Source organism: Embiotoca jacksoni, unplaced genomic scaffold (assembly GCF_022577435.1).
Source record: "Embiotoca jacksoni isolate LCO1_2020_lvr unplaced genomic scaffold, fEmbJac1.0.p SCAF_14, whole genome shotgun sequence".
Taxonomy (NCBI): Eukaryota; Metazoa; Chordata; class Actinopteri; family Embiotocidae; genus Embiotoca; species Embiotoca jacksoni.
In genome coordinates this window covers 16,271,830-16,288,627 of record NW_027185274.1, presented here as the reverse complement: position 1 = coordinate 16,288,627, position 16,798 = coordinate 16,271,830, and the positions used below count along the sequence as shown (strand labels likewise).

At 41.5% G+C, this 16,798-nt stretch overlaps 2 protein-coding genes across 3 annotated transcripts in view; one reads left to right on the top strand and one right to left on the bottom strand.

Moving 5' to 3' along the window:
- Positions 1-64: 64 nt before the first annotated feature.
- Positions 65-16,798, top strand: part of capn5a (calpain 5a) — a 21,294-nt gene continuing 4,560 nt past the window's right edge. The window contains exons 1-4 of one of the 2 annotated variants that reach the window (XM_069148299.1): positions 65-281; positions 5,130-5,290; positions 9,025-9,156; positions 16,093-16,301. In XM_069148299.1, the coding sequence (XP_069004400.1) occupies positions 5,135-5,290; positions 9,025-9,156; positions 16,093-16,301 (497 nt within the window). In that variant the 5' untranslated portion in view covers positions 65-281; positions 5,130-5,134. Of the gene's footprint in view, positions 282-1,546; positions 1,751-5,129; positions 5,291-9,024; positions 9,157-16,092; positions 16,302-16,798 lie in introns of those variants that run through there. The other variant, XM_069148300.1, reaches the window with a different exon arrangement.
- On the bottom strand, positions 12,329-14,712 carry ompa (olfactory marker protein a). Its single transcript, XM_069148301.1, has 2 exons — positions 14,607-14,712; positions 12,329-13,480 (listed from the first exon to the last, which is right to left on the bottom strand). The coding sequence occupies exons 1-2, from the start codon at positions 14,673-14,675 to the stop codon at positions 13,049-13,051; spliced, it is 501 nt and encodes a 166-aa protein (XP_069004402.1). The 5' UTR covers positions 14,676-14,712; the 3' UTR covers positions 12,329-13,048.

The window sequence follows — 16,798 nt, the reverse complement described above, 5'->3', positions numbered from 1 at the left end:
TGGTAATTTGTTTGTCCGTGCGGCACTTGAAGGCATCACCTCATCCGCCTCCAGCCCTCGGATGAGTGAAGGCGGGCCGGTGGGTTTGAGGCTGAGTTCCGAAGCAGCTCCGGAGCTCCTCCTGTCCGGCAGTGTGGTTTCATTTGCAGAGTCGTGAAGAAGAAACCACACTCCGGATTAAGGACGTCGTACATCACCGGGGGGCGGGGGGGGAAACACCGAAACCGTCCCGGGAGAAGACAACCGCTCCACGCAGCCGACGAAAAAAAACTAATTTCCAGGTAAAGAAAAAAAAAAATTAATTTTAAAATTTAAATTGAAACCCAGTGGCTCTCCATCTCGAAGGGGGAATCTCACTTCCGACCGTCATTAAAGGGTTTTCATGTTTTACCGCTGCAGAGTTCACTTTTATTCACGTTAAATTTAACACATTGAAACGTTAAAATGATGGGCGTTAAGTTAAATAAAATGACGTGTCTGCATAAAATTGGCCAGAACAGAGGACAAATGTTGTAATTTGGGGTGTCATTTGCTCACCGTTTCGCTTTTTTTCGCCTTCAAACCTGATTTTTTTTTTTTTAAATTCGTAAAAACTTTCACAAACGGGAAACTTCATAATTCAAGCTGTTCTTATACAAACACACATCCGGTACCCACCTTCAAAATAAAATGTATCATTAAAACTCAAGAGGGGAAAAGAGTTCTTGACTCATGCCATAAAGCGAAGTAGCCAAGTTACGACGGTAAAGGTAAAGCAAACATGCTCGTGTAAAACACAAGATTTAATTTTCTTTAGTAGGCCAAGTGGGTGACTGATGTAGAAACTTTTGTTTCATCTTTAATAATGAAAAAAATTAAAGTCACGTCTTGTAATACCCGTTTGTTTGTTAGGGGGCGATAGTGAGTCACGTCCAGTTTGCACTCAGCCTGGCTGGAGCAATTTTAAAGCATTATTCGACTTGTTTGCTCAAATATTGCACACTCTTACTCTGCTGTCAATCGTAGTTGGCTTTGTGTACGTACGCATACCGACAAGCTGTCAACAACATGACACAACTTCTAAATGTTTTAAACTAAAACAAAAACAAAAATCTTTCAGTGTGCATCTCTAATGGTCAGGTAGACATTGGGTGATTTATACCCTGAGTGATTGATTGATTGATTGATTGATTAGAAGCAGTTTTGAGTTTCATATATGCACATACGGAATTACGGTTTTTATTTTGAAGGCACATTTTCCTGATTTCCGGCTAGATTTTTCACTCTGGGTGGCTTCACGAAGCAGGCTGAAAAAAACATTAAGTCTTCAACAAAATGAGTTAATTTTGTCAGAAGGAGGCAGGTGGACTTTGTTTGACAGAGATGCTAGCAGACCTGTTCACGCTGTACCTACCACACAAATTAAAACACCAACATGTGATATTTCAACATCTGCGCTGGACTGTTGTTCAGTTGTCAGTTGTCAGATTTGCTGTTTTCTTTGGTGATCACATGAAGCCACACCCATGTTTGGCTGGTTTTCCTCTAATCTTTCTTGCACCACAGTCCTGTGTCTGTCGATAACACTGGTGCAGTTTAATTTAAAGTTATTTCACATCAAGAAACGGTGTTTTCAAATGTGAAATGATAAAAAAAAGGAGCTTTGTGGGATATTAAATACTTCTCAACAGTGGTGGTCAATGTGTTAATGCTGCAGACAGCGAGGAAGAGGAGCGAACGGCAGCTGTTGACAGCAGACTGATGTAAACAGGTGACAACATGTTTTAAAGTCTGTTTTATTTTTTTACTTATTGAACTGTCTATAATTTTCTATAATGTTCTAAGGTTCTTTTGTGAGGGCTTGATGATGTTAAGTGTCGGAGATGACTTTGTGGTTTGGCCCTATGTAAATGCAATTTAATTTAATTCTTCTTAATTAGGTGTCTGTGTATTATTAAATATGATTAAAATTGTACTATAGGCTTCTAATAGTGGCATAAATTGAACAGAGGTTATTTCAATATTAATCACAGAATTTATCATCATAAAAAATGTCCTGGGCGTGATTCAGCAGATTGATGACCGTGTGCTGCTGCAACTGCTGCTTTTTGACACTATTAGATGACTATAACATACATTTTAACATCAGGTATAAAAAAAAAACTTTCTCTGTTCACTAAATTAACATCACATGAAATCACAGTAAACTTGATTGTCTGCCTGAGTCATGTGAAAGACTTCAGGCTTCAGGCAAATCCTCTGAAACCAGAACTAATGTTGTGTTTTTGAATACATCACTTTAATTTTTAGGAACAATCGTACGAACAATTCGACCGCCAGGAGTACAAGCAGTACAGAAAATAGATTAGTGGTTGATTTTGTTTTTGTTTTTTCACTTTCTATATGCAATTGAACTGTTTTTGTATTATATATGGGAAAAGACACAAACTAAGTGAGCAGCAGTCTGGTGTTAATGGTGTCAGTAATTTACCACTACACATGGGGAAATGCTTGTGAATGTGAGAATGAGTGTGCAGCTTTGTTTAACATGTGATTGCATGCACTTATAAACAAAAATACAGGAACAAAAAAAAAACATGCTGCCCCTCCCCCCCCATCCGGTGATGACTCACGTCCCAGTCATGCTGGTTGTCTGCAGCGGGGAAGGTCGGCTCAGTTTCTTCTAACCACTTCGGGGTTGCCATGATTTCATTCAGAAATGTCTCATGACTGTGCACTTTTACTCTGTCGTCAGTTTGGAGCGTTATTTCACCTGCATTACAAAGAGATATATGAACATTTTATATTTTTTAATTAGGCAATTTAATTAGTTTATAAATATTTTTGTTAGAAACTTTTCCAGTCATCTTTATTAAATCACCTGGATGAAACTAACAGAAATGTCAGATTTCCTCATCGTTTTCCCCATTTGAGGTTTGACGTCGTCTCTTTGAACCTGCTTCTTCTTCTTCTTCTTCTTCTTCTTCTTCTTCTTCTTCTTCTTCGAGAATTAGCACCACCAACTGTTCATCTTAAGGTGCTTAACATCTAAATATTCGGCAAACCATTATTGATTAGCATCCATAACATCCTGGATTTAATTGCAAACTTATATATATTTAATAGAATTTGCTGAGGAAAACACAGACACACACACTCACGGCTCTGCTCAGTATCATCTCTGTGTTTACTGCCTTTAAGTGACACTGATGTAATTAGTGACCAGCCTGACGAGTCCTATGGGCAGTCTCCATGGGAACCAAATCTGATGATTGTTTGGTCATTTTCACCCACATAAGATCTGTACAATCAGCAGAGTTTCGATGTGGACAGCCAAGATTAATGTCACACGTTCAGTATCGGATCTTTACGGCATAGCGTTCACGAGAACTAAAACAGACATGAAGTCACAGCGACCTCTGACCTCCAAGATCTTTTCAGTTCATCTTTTAGTCCAAGTGAACATTTGTGCCTAATTTAAAGAAATTCTCTCTCAAGGAGTTCCTGAGACATCGTGTTCACAAGAATTAGACATGAGGCCACTGGGACATTGACCTTTGACCCCCCCCACCCCCCCCTCCCCACACACACACACCTCTAATTAGTTCATTCTAGAGTCCAAGTGAACGTTTGTGCCAAATTTGAAGAAATTCCCTAAAGTTGTTCTTGAGATATTGCGTTGACGAGAGCAGGACGGACACCCTAAAAACATGATGCCTCCTGCTGCCGCCGTCATGGAAACATAAAACCGCTTCATATGTGAATGTGTTGGTTTCAGTCGTGTGTTTTTATCTGTTGTTCAGGATGTACAGCAGCTTTTAATGAATGCTGAATATTTCATGAACATTTCAGCAGCAAATTAAGCTGCTACTTAAGTGCTTAAGTAGATTAAGTACTTTCAACTCAATCATACCTTTTGAATATCTTTCTCACACACACCCTCACACACACACAAAGTCACTGCTTTCTCTTTTTGTAATTGTCTCATTATTTGGCTGACAGGAAGCTGCTGGTTGGACTCCACTCCCCAGATCAGACACTTAATGCTGAAAGACACACACACACACACACACACACACACACACACACACACACACACACACACACTTTAACACACACACAAATGCACATAACTTTCATGTGTTTACTTTGCTGGTGATTCCTGGTCAAACACGATTGTCCAAGTTTCTGTTTGTAATCCTGTCACATGACGAGGGGGTCGTTTTTGTTACGTAAACTTAAAAATGTGACTTTCGGTTGTGTGTGTGTGTGTGTGTGTGTGTGCGTGCGTGTGTGTGTGTGTGTGTATTTTGAGAGCATTTTTAGTGTAATCCTTGTCCACACTATAATGTGTGCTAGAGGCGAAGCTGCAGTTCTTCTGCTCTTTAATCTGGAGTTTAAACAGTGTCAGGAGGAGCAGGTGTTCGCTCTGATCCAATTATCCACCAAAATCCGCTTCTCATTTTATATTTGTAACTCTTTACCAGAATAACAAACAGTGTTTCAGTCTCAACATCGCCTTTATTTCCCGTTTCACTGCAGTGCAATGTATGTAATATATCCGAACCGTCCTTTTGATATATTTTTATTAAAACAATATTGTCATTGTGCTGTTACAGCAAGTGGAATTATATTAATTTAGGTTTTTATGGTAAATATAACAGATGATTCAGTTTTTTTTTTATCTTTTACAGGTGACACACTGTGTAGCTTTAAAACTTGGAAATTAACTTTTGTTCCACTGAATCTTATTTTGAGTTTAACTTATTTATTATTGTCAATAAAGTCTGTAAACCTGTGACAAATGTTGTCATTCTGCAGCTTCTTAAAATGTATTTTCTTTGTGTAATTAAATGCTAATCGTGCTTCCATTGGTTTTGACCTAAAACTATGCTAATTAGTTGTCTCCGATGCATCAACAACATTATTGAAAGGCTGCATTTTGCTTTTATTGAAAGATAAGTGTTGACCATTGCTTGCCAGCAGAAATTCTGTAGAACAGAAGCCTCTTCAAGCTCTTCTGTAGATTTCCCTCCAAATTTAGCCTGAAATTTTGATATATTGACATTAAAATGCCTCAGGAATAGTGATGAATATGCTAAAAAAAAAAAGGCCTGGTGTTGTTCTGAACCCTGAGTTCCTGTCTGCAGGGAGGATGGTGGTTCCATACGAGGGCCAGTCTTTCTCTGCACTGAGGAGGCAGTGCCAGCAGAATGGATGTCTGTTCGAAGACCCCGTGTTCCTGACGACCGACCAGTCTCTGTTCCACCAGAGCAACCACATCGGCCACGTCATCTGGAAAAGGCCCAAGGTGAGATAAAGGAAGCAAGACTTCCACTTGTTTTTCAGCCCGAGAGAAGTTTATAAATCTTCAGTGAAGCGATCAGCTGATTCACAGTGGAGTGGACAGTAGGAGGGGAACGAGGGTGGTGGTCATGAGACCATTGTGAATATAAAGAGAGGAGGGGTTACGTGGTCTGAAGAGGAATTTATGGAATTTCACTTCACTGAAGTCCCATTTCAACAGTATTGTATTATTAATTTGTCTTCATGTGTGTGTAAATGTCGTGTTTACTCTATGAACAAGTATTTGAGCAAATATTGAACCGCACGTTGAGATGTCTCCAGGTAACCAGCGAAAGGAAATTCGTTTGTGGTTAAGTCGCGACTTCAGAGAATGTGGTGCCATTTCACCAAGCTAGGTGTTTACCTGTCATCCCTCCAACAGAGCTGCATCTGTTGATCATAATTTATAAAACCAGTAGTTCTGACCCAGAGATCTGATTGGTCAACTGAACATTTGGAAGGTGCTGAAATCATCATGACATCACACCCTGCTCGTCACTAGAAATATCACTCCGCCTCCGAGTTTGGGAATATAGAATAAGAATAGAATTTCATATAATATGTAATATAATGTGGTTTTTACTTGTTATATTAATTGAGACCCATTTGGTGAAATCGAGTCTCTTTTGGTCCTTTTTGGTCGCTCCGAGCACCCGTACCGTAACACCACGGATAGTCACGCACTTTGAAGCCTAGCGGCGGCCAGCTGGACCGGTTTGGTTTTAACATGACATGGTGCTAAAATCTTAAAAACACACGAGTCCATGGATATCTTTGTTCATCAGATATCTTTGTCCGTCAGATATCTTTGTTCATCAGATATCTTTGTCCATCAGATATCTTTGTCCATCAGATATCTTTGTTCATCAGATATCTTTGTTCATCAGAAATCTTTGTTCCAACCAGACTGAGCTCGCTGAGCAGTTTAGTGTTTCTGTATTTATTCAGTTTGAGAAACCATCTCCAGAAAACACTAAAACAGACAAGATCTCGTCTCTGTTGCTAGGTCGTTAGTAGAAGTAAACATTACATACATTACATTAGAGTCTACTGATGTGATTGATTGTTTTCCAGTTGTTAGTCATACCCCATCTATTGCCATGGAAACAGAGCTTACACTAGCAAAAAGTTTTATACTTTGAGAGCTAATTACCACAAGATATGAATACATTTGAATTACATATTTTATTTAGATGGTAACTTGTTGTATGATCGCAATATTCCACTCGAGGGTGTGTTTTAACGTCATTACTGGCACTTCAGTAATGCTAATGGACCGGATCACTGTCGTGCCGATAATGACGTTAAAACACTCTCGAGTGGAATATTGCTTACGTAAAATATGACTCACAGAAAGTGTTTTGATCCCATGATGTTTGGCTGAAACAGATTCCCTGTAAAAGTGAATTTATTTTTAAAGAAGATAACAGCGCTGAATGCACCATCTTACCATACCAACACGGTGGAATTATTTTCTGCAAAGACCAGAAATAACTGCATAAATTAAGCTTATCTACTGTTTAGTAGTTGTTATCTTCATGCAGTTGCTTCACAAGGATAAAAAAAAAAAAGGCAGGACAACCTAATGACACACTCCTTGAACTTGTGTGTGCAGCAGCAGCAAAAGGTTATCAGTCGTCACACAAACACACCTGAGCAGTATTATTATTAACGTTTTCTACTTGACTTTTTTCCAAGTACATCTAAATTTAAGACTTGGTTATAAAAACCAATGGCTAAATAAATAGAAATGTTGCTGAGGGACCTGAAACGAGCAGTTCATGTGAGGAAACCCACCAAAACCCCAAATTTGAAACTCTGGGATGAAGTTCCTCTAAGCTGATGTCCAATAGTTACTGGAAAGTTTCACATACTTTTACCACTCACAGATATGTAATGTTGGATCATTATCCTCATAAATGGCCCAGTGATATATATTAATCTCTTTATTTACTCTTGGGACTTGGATGATATTCCCTGCATCACTGTAATACTCTTTCATTGTCAATCATTGATGGTCTGAGCTAAATAATTAAACAGGAATCCTAAAGCACTCCAGTTGATCAATGTTATTGCTTTGCACAGGGAGTGGTGAGAGGAAAATATTACAGACGTTACACCCTGAACTTAATCTCTGAGACCTCAGCATGAATCCACGTTTCACAACAGCGTAAAAGTGTGAACGTCCAGCCTGAAGTTACAAGATGAGTGAGAGACGTCACGCTGTTTTACAATCAGTATATCACAACTTTTTACATCTTTTATCACCTAAATCAGTTATAGAATAAAAGCTCTATGTTTTTGAGGACGTAAAGAGGAGGATGAAGGTGAGCGTGGAGAGGAGACCCCGCCCTGAATATTCTGCGCGCCTTCTTTGTGGTTGGACATATAAGTACATGTGTGGTACTACTGAGTGGGCATGTACAGTACGTGCACTTGAAATAGTGGCTTCTAACTTTTGAGACTCGGAGAAGGGGAGTATTTAAGATTCTCTCTGCTCTCTTTATTTACATCAGTCGGTTTGAAATACTCTTCAAACGTACTGAGAAAAGTGACTTTTAGCTTTCTGCTGGAGAGGCCAGCGTCTGTAGTTCCTTGACATTATATATTATGTCCTTAACATAATATGTCTTGTCTTTAACTCACTCCAAATGAGACGTAACATGGTCAGAAGTCAGTAAGCCGTGTATAGGTCTGTCTCCACACAGCTCCTGGTCCTGCTGGGTGTGTGTGCCACTGGTTTGTCCCGCCTCTTATCATTTGGCTGCCGTCCCGTCTCATAAGCTCAGTGGTCTGTTTGGCTTTGAACCCTTTAGAAGCGACTTCTACTTAATGGCAGAGTGTTTTAACCCTGTGTTCACCTTTATAGTGGTTGACTGAGTGCTCCGGCTAACGCCCTGCTTCACATTCATCCAGTACCGACCCATTAGCTACTGTCTACTGCAGATTGCTGAATACACTGATCCCAAGCACCCACCAACAGTTCAGATTCTGTCCGCCGCCATCTTGCTTGTTCGGAGCGGTTTGGAGCAGGAAGTGACCATATTTGGACGAGCTGGGGGAGGAGCCAGCGGTGGGTCTGACTGATCTGATTGGAAACCTGACGATACTACGTCCCGCCCACCGATAGCTGTAACCTGACTGCACCACAGGCCTGTCAATCAAACAGATACGCCCCCAAAAACTAATCTTTTTGATTTTCTAATTAATGAGGGATTATTTATCAGATGGACCTCCAAAAAACTTATAAGGAGTGACTTTAGCTAACAACACCGAGATAACTGCTGGAGACATTTTATTAACTTAGAATTTTAGGAGACCAGTTGAATGGGAGTCTCTAGTGGCACTCAGTGGTATTGCAGCTTAAAACACTTCCACATCGGCCTCATTTTCAGACGTCCACTTTTATATGCAGTCCATGGCTGACCCAAGAGATGCCGAAAGATTAATATACAGTAGAAAAAGGCTCAAAGTGGACTGGATGATGATACATTTACAAAGCCTCTTACCTTGTTCATTTCATGTTTCTATCCTAAGAAAGTCTCCAACTGTAAATGATCTGTTTCTTATCATTTGTTGAACTTGTTATTTCCAAAGGCGGCTGAAGTTTCTTTCTTGTCTCTCTGTTCTGATACTCCTGATACTTCAGGAGAGGAAGGCGAAGGTCAACACTGATTGCAGTTATCTTTATCCCTTTAGGAGTTGAGCAGCGACCCCCACCTGTTTGTGGATGGCATCAGCGCCCACGACCTGCACCAAGGCCAGCTGGGAAACTGCTGGTTCATAGCCGCCTGCTCCAGTCTGGCCTCCAGAGAAGCGCTGTGGCAGAAGGTGAGACACCAACGAAGTGTGAAACTTTTTTTTTAGACAAAAGGAGAAAAATCTTCATAGTAAAACCGTCACGGTCCTCTACAGTATTTTATTTATATTGCTGTGCAATGTTTCGATCAATTTTTCAAGGAAAAAGTCATTTCCTGATCTTACTCTTTGTGAGTGTGTGTGAGTGTGTGTGTGTGTGTGTGTGTGTGTATAGCTCATTAAATAATTAACTTCATTAAAATGATTAAATAAATTAATAATGAAATAAAAGAAATTGATAACTAAGTACATTGAATACAAAAAATAAAATAAATAAATTTTAAAAAAGTTTTTTTTTATTGGTTTATTTATTGATCTTAACAATTATTTCATCTGTTCACCTTAAATTAGACTGTAGTAATTCCATTTTGTAATTTTTTTATTGACCTGAGCTGAACAGACAGAGAGAGTCATAATTGTCCTTACCGGGTTGTGTGTGTGTGTGTGTGTGTGTGTGTGTGTGTGTGTGTGTGTGTGATAGATGGAGTGGAATTATGCGACGTCTTTATCACAACTGTTTTACAGTATTGATCTTGTACACGCACACTGACAGCTGTGTTACCCTGCAGAGTCTGAGCCTCAGCCAGTGCATGGTTGCAGGTAAGTGCTACTAAAGTTCTAGTGATCAAGGTAAAGTCGGAAGAGATGTGTTTTTAGTTTGCGGCGGAAGATGTACAGAGTACAGAGAGTAGTAGTACTTACCAGTACCTGACTACTACCTTTGACAACTCTGTGTTATCCCCGACCCTGACTGCTAGGAACCCCGGAGACACTCGACAGTCAACTCTCTCTTACTGCCAACATCGCTGCAACGACGCGTTCCTGTAGATACATGCTGCACAACATCAGGAGAATATGTCCTCTTCTCACTCGGAAGGCGGTGCAGGTTCTGGTCCAGGTTCTGGTCCAGGCTCTGGTCCAGGTTCTGGTCATCTCACGTCTGGACTACTGTAACTCCTTCCTGGCAGGTTAGGGTTAGGGTTAGTGCCATCCGACCTCTGCAGCTCATCCAGAATGCAGCAGCTCGACTGGTCTTTAACCTCCTAAATTCACTCACACTACTCCTCCTCCTCCGCTCCCTTCACTGGTTACCAGTAGCTGCCCGCATCCATTTCAAAACATTGGTACTTGCGTACCGTGCTGCGAACAGATCGGGTCCAGTCTATATCCAGGACATGGTCAAACCTTACACCCCAGCCCGCTCCCTCCGCTCTGCTTCTACCAATCGGCTTGTTGCTCCCTCACTGAGCTAAACACTCTACAAAATCACGACTGTTTGCTGTCCTGGCTGCTAAATGGTGGAATGAGCTCCCCACCGACATCAGGACAGCGGAAACTCTGTACATCTTCCGGCGCAAACTAAAAACACACCTCTTCAGACTTTACCTTGAACAGTAGAACTTTAGTAGCACTTAAAATGGCACTTACTGATAGAACTTTGTAGTTTGGCTTTCTGGAAGAAATTGTATTTTCTTGATTCCTGTTGTTCTGGGTTTTGTACCCTCATGGTTGAAATGCACTTATTGTAAGTCGCTTTGGATAAAAGCGTCAGCTAAATGTAATGTAATGTAATGGTTGATGATGATGGGTCTCAGCGCTTATAAATGATCATTTTACTCTCTGAAATGGGTTTTAACACAGCATTTGCCGCGACAAAGTGACAAGTGAACTACAGTGTTGGACTTATTTCACAGCTGCTTTCTAAGAGACTTAAAACAACACTCTGAATTAATATGATTTCATTACAAACCACAGCAAGCTCAATGCTGCAGCAACATGGAAGTAAGGCCTGTTGTCCACTAGGTGGCGCCAGATACCACCACAAACGCTGTTCAGACATGATTTCCTGTCGGATGGTTTACAATATTCAACAGTCAATTAACTGCACATTTAATGGCTTACAGCTGATCTAAAGGTATTTTCATGAGGCTACTTTGGCTCTTTTTGCATTAAACATTTATTATATACATGATAAAAAAAATATTGAAGTCGTGTGTGTGTCTGTGCATTGTGTGTTTCCTCAGTGTTTTTTCCACTGTTGCCTCATTTCTCCTCTCGGGTCTCGAAGGTCCTCGCCAACCTTCAGTTTTTCCATCAGCTGGAGGAAAACTAAAGTCTGTTTTGGGTGTTGTTGCCTCTGTGGAGCAGCTGGTTGTCTAGACAGCCTTCAACGGGCCAAAACAAACACTGGTTGTTAAACACGTAATATACCTCCGGTGTGATGAAAGCAAACTACACAGGAAGTGTCTGCTCAGACCACATTCGGAGGGGGTCTGGGACTCATTGTTGGGGAAAAAAATAAATGGAAGGATCCTCTAACTCACCACAACTTTTATTGCTCTCCTGTTGTTGTAAACGGTGCACAAAGATGAACACAGGAGTGAGAGTTGTTTCCAAGTCAATGATAATCAGGATTTATGGAGCGCGCTTCGATAAATCTGGTGCAATTTAATGAAGATTGGACAATCTACCGTGCAAACTTAAGCTGAATCACATACTTTTTCTTTTTACTTAAGTACGTACTGCAGCTACCCTCATAAAGTACTGTATGTACCGTCGCATGTTGTATGTGTACAATTGGGACAAAGTACTTCATCATAAAAATGCGCTGTAAACTTTGTCATATGCGTTGTGATCCGTAGAGCGACATTTGAAGTAAAAGGGGAAAAAGATGCGATTTGGAATGAGTATGCTTCCCTTTAATGCTTCTTCTTCGTCTTCGTCTTCTTCCTTTTGCAAGTTGCAACTGAACGGAGCATCAGCGCCACCAACTTTATCGGCAGCTCAGTCGATGTGACGCACTTTTCCGGAAGTCGGAGTGGCATGCTGACCTGCAGACTGCATAGCACGACCGGATGCAGTAGAACATCCTGGTACTTTTGACAAACTGCATTTCACATATATTAGGACATACTAAACCTTTTTCTGGCATCGATTCAATTTTCCGTAAATGCATCCGGGTAGAGTGACAGTCAAAATAATTGTCGATTGATTTCCCAAAGATCGACTGCAGATGCATCACCCCCCCCTCCTCCCTCCAACCACAACCACAAACACCGATAATAATCAGCACGAGAACACAGGCATCTTTCAGTGGATATTTTAATTGATGTCACTCCATTGAGCTCTTGTGTTCTGTCAGGGTAACAGTCATGCAATGTGAATACGTGATACTCCATTCACTGCTACTGGGTTTGCATCTAACCGTCGAAAGAATTCAGAAACAACAACAGCAAAGATGCAAAAAAAACAAACAACAAAAACAAAGTCTGTCATTACACATATTATCACTATGTACTGCTGATCAGTAAAGGTGTGTTTTATTTACAAGAGGAATCTTTCACAAATTTTTTTTTTATCAGTTTTAAGCCATAAAAATTCAAAGTTTCAACAACATCATCAAATAATATTGCGTAAATAATAATTATTATGAATGCTCACGTTTCTTGGTGAATTTTAAATACATTGATTTTTTGTTGATCTTTTAAATAGCCCCAGGAAATGTGCAACCTTCTTTAAAGTGCATTCATATTTTGACTTGTCATATTATTCATTCCATGTTTTTTACGAAATATGTAGCTTTTGTTTTGTAAAAAATATCCTTTTAAAGCCTGTTTGCAGGACGTACTTATAAAAATTAGACTTTTGTGTTTGCCTTAAAACTGGAAGGAGTCGTGTGCGTTAAGAGGTGGAGGTGTGACTGTACAACAATAAGTCAATCAGTGCAAGAGTTTGAGGGACAATATATAAGATGATGGATTTCTTTGATGGCTTGAAAAGGAGCTGCTCTAATGTCTACGAGGACACGAAATATCGAAGTGCTGTCTGTTGCTCTAACGGGACTCTACTGGCAGAAAGTGAAAGGTCATTCCTCCGGTGTGAACTCCACCGAGCAGCTCAGATTTGCCGCCTCGGCTCCTTCCTTTAAAGCAAGCAGGAAGTACATGACCTTCCTGACTTTGGCCAGCTCGGCGATCCTTTCACCGAACTCCTGCATGTCTGCCTCCAGCCACTTGAGCGGCGAGTCCATCGGGTCGTCGGCGTTACGCCAAAACGTTCCGATCGGTTCGAGCAGCTGCCGGGTCATCAGGTTGGTGAGGTCAGGCGTCCAGTGCTGGGAAATACCGGTGATGGTGACACGACCGTGGCCGGAGAGGGAGAAGTACCAGCGGGAGAAGTTCAGCTCCTGGTTGTCAAAGTCCAGCCGGTACACGGCCTCGTAGGGGAGAAGCAGACGCTCGCCGTCCTGACGCTTCTGCCCCGACCGCTGCAGGGACGACACACGACGGCGCATCATCTGCGCGGGAGACAAACACGGATACACATGAAATGGAAACGAGGAAGACTTGGAGACAAATCTTCTTTAATATTGTTCATTCACTTGAATGTTCCTGTTGATCAAACCCCAGCGTGCCACTAGAGGTTAGCTCCAAATAGACTCCGGCTCCAAAGACTCGTACGGTGTCTCTATTTAGATATCAGGGCTCAAATCACTGCATTTTTGGGGTAGTGTGTGTTTGATTGACAGGCCTGTGGTGCAGTCAGGTTTCTACTGTAGGTGCTTTGTCTTTAGGTTCCCAATCAGTTCCACCTTTCGCTTCTCCCCAACTGGTCCAAATATGGCCACTTCCCTGGAACCAGGGAGTGTCTGAAAAATGACTGCCGTTTTTGTAACGGTTTAATTGACAATTACTTATTTTTTTCTATTATTTAGGGGGGTGGATGTTGTGAGGGAGCTTTGGTAGAGTGTCACGGACCTCTAGGGGTCCAGGGACCCTACTTTGAGAACCATTCCTCTAAACCACCGTTGCACATTCACATTTAACCTCAGTCACAAACGCCCCCGGAGCTGCCGACCTCCTCTGTGGTTGCCGGACGGTCGGTTTCATCACCCTCAGTGACCCCAGACAGACAGAAAGTTGTTGTGGAGGCAGAGTGCCAGCGCAGACCTATCGATCGCTACGCCGGGGACCCTGAAGGCATCGGACTCACTGCAGAAAACCTTTTCAACTAATGTCATGTGTGTCAGTTAAAACAGGGAGAAATGTTTGAATATACATGGGAGTCCTGTAGATATGGGAAGTTACTGAAAAGTACTGTAGCCAACAAAAAAAAAGCTAATTTGATCTTTTTTTTTTAATGATAGTCCGGATACATTAGATTACTATAAAAGGTTTTATACAAGTATTTCTTATCGGTATCAAAAGTCACAGTTCATTGAACATTTCATCAGCACTAAAACAAGAACATTTTTGGGATGTCCAAAACCTTTCAACGTACAAAAAACCACAGAAAATACCATTCAGGTTTCATCTTTTTGACAAAAAACAAAACAAAACAGTAATTTCATCTGCAGATATTTGGATGCCGGACTTTGTGGTATCTGGAGGTGAGAAGTTTTGATTTAAGAGTGTGGACCTCACCTCTGTCAGAGCCCGGTCTTCCTTAAACTCCAGCACCAACATGTTGGAGGGAGATCTGTCGTTGTCCATGTCCGTCTTGGAGGTTGTAGTCCTGGTTTGAGGAGAGGACGGATGCTGCTATAGATGGAGCTCTGCTAGACTTTCTGATCTCTCCTCTCTCCCTCTCTTCTCTCAGTGCTCGTACGTCGCCTCTCTCCTCCCCTCCCCTTCCCAACTGTTTCCATCAACACTGGACCAGTTTCTCGCTTTTATCCACAGCCCAATCCTCCCCTCTCCCTCCTGCCCACGGGGCGGTTTGATTGGGACACATTGATCGGCGCTGGGAGATGAGATCAATGCAAAAAGCTAATTATTCTGCGAGTTTCAACCACACGGATTCGTTGTTTTTCTGCGTTTTCAACCCTGCTGTGATCGTTTCACCCCTTTAAAGCTCGATGTGACATTTCTGCAGCAAACACAACAACAAAACTTTGTAGTAAAAATGTAATATGAGCCTTTAAACTGTCACGAGGGAGCTCTGAACATCCCTGAAAGCAGGAACAGTGTTAATCTGAACCATTCCATATGTTTAAAAAGTGTAAACTCTCATCCGCGCCCACATTGGCATAATTAACTCGAAACACTCTGAGAAAGGATTAAAATGTCTGAATATGAAATGAAAATACTCTCAAAGGTTGTTTTTTTTTTTCAAACGTTAAGCAGGTGGGTGATGTGTGAGGGTGCTAGGCAACAGGAAGTAACGATGACGTACGAGAGGGAACGTTGGGAGTTTCCTGGGGGCTGCTGGGAGTTTGTCTCATCCTGGCTCACCGGATCACTTATTTATTTATATCACTCACATCACTGTGGAGTGTGTGTGTGTGTGTGTGTGTGTGTGTGTGTGTTTTTGATATGTCAGTGTTACTTAATGTGCCGTCAGTAGGGATTTCATCACAGGATATGGTTGGATGGCATTCCCTCGTTAAAAACTTCGTAGATCCTCAGATGCTCGCACTAATTATAGATGCTGAAGGTTAATGAGGGGAAACAAGTGGCAATAATGATGTTTTTAAAACTTTTTATGAGCTAACACACAGACTGCTGTATATTTATATTTATGAGTTTATCTGGAAGAGTATGTACATTTTCAGAGGTAAAAGTCTGTGAATTAACGTCTGTTTTCTCTGTTTATTTATCATAACTGCATACTTTTGTAAAGCACGTGACGGTGGTATTAACCTGCATATGTTGCCTCTAGAAAAAGAAGAAAGGAAAAAATAAATTTAAAATGATTTATATTCATCATCATCTCACAGAGGATCATCTTTTAGTGGAATTTGAAACTTTTAAATCTCCTGAAGCTCCTGATTCTGTTGAACTTCTGTTAACCTAGTATTTATTCTCATGGTAGACTTTGAACTCTAAAGCAGTGAAGAGGGAGTGAATTATCTAACTTTATGTATTAAACTGAATCCTGAGCTTTGACCACCTGTTGTTTTCGTCGCAGGTGATTCCCGACTGGAAGGACCAAGAGTGGGACAAAGAGAAACCGGAGTCCTACGCCGGGATCTTCCACTTCCGGTTCTGGCGGTTCGGTGAGTGGGTGGACGTGGTGATCGACGACCGGCTGCCCACGGTGAACGGAGAGCTGGTGTACTGCCACTCCAACGACAAGAACGAGTTCTGGAGCGCGCTGGTGGAGAAGGCCTACGCCAAGTAAGCAACGCCTCTGTAACGTGTGTGCTGAATACTGTAACAAGGTCAGTTTGAGTTGGTTAGTTTTAGAGAAATGGGTGTTTGGCCCATCATTTGCTGTAGCGGACACCTCTGGACTCGTTTCCAAGCCTCCGGTCGGACATTTTGGCCGTCGGCATTTTGTAGGGGGAGCCAGAAGTGACCGTATTTGGAGGAGTTGGGGGCGGAGCAAAGGTTGGATCCATCTACTGTATATAAAAAGGGGTGTCGCTCCCGGGACTGAAAAATCAAGCTAATGCAGAAGTGCCTTAAACTGCAATACCACTGAGGGCCACTAGGGGTTGGTCCCAAAAGTACACTCATTTTTAAACTTCTTGCATGAAATACAAAGTCAATACAATTTTTCCACAAGTTCTTATGGTGTCATTTGCTTAAGTTCCTCCTTCTTATTAGTTCTCTGCCGGTCCGGAAAATAATCCGTCATTATTTGAGTTTAGGTTCATTCACTTTATACCCTG

Bases quoted from the DNA above. Each gene is read 5' to 3' on its own strand.
- ompa (XM_069148301.1), bottom strand. From the start codon at position 14,675: ATGGACAACGACAGATCTCCCTCCAACATGTTGGTGCTGGAGTTTAAG. The intron at 13,481-14,606 runs GTGAGGTCCACA...TCTCCCGCGCAG, and splicing joins AAGACCGGGCTCTGACAGAG to ATGATGCGCCGTCGTGTGTC.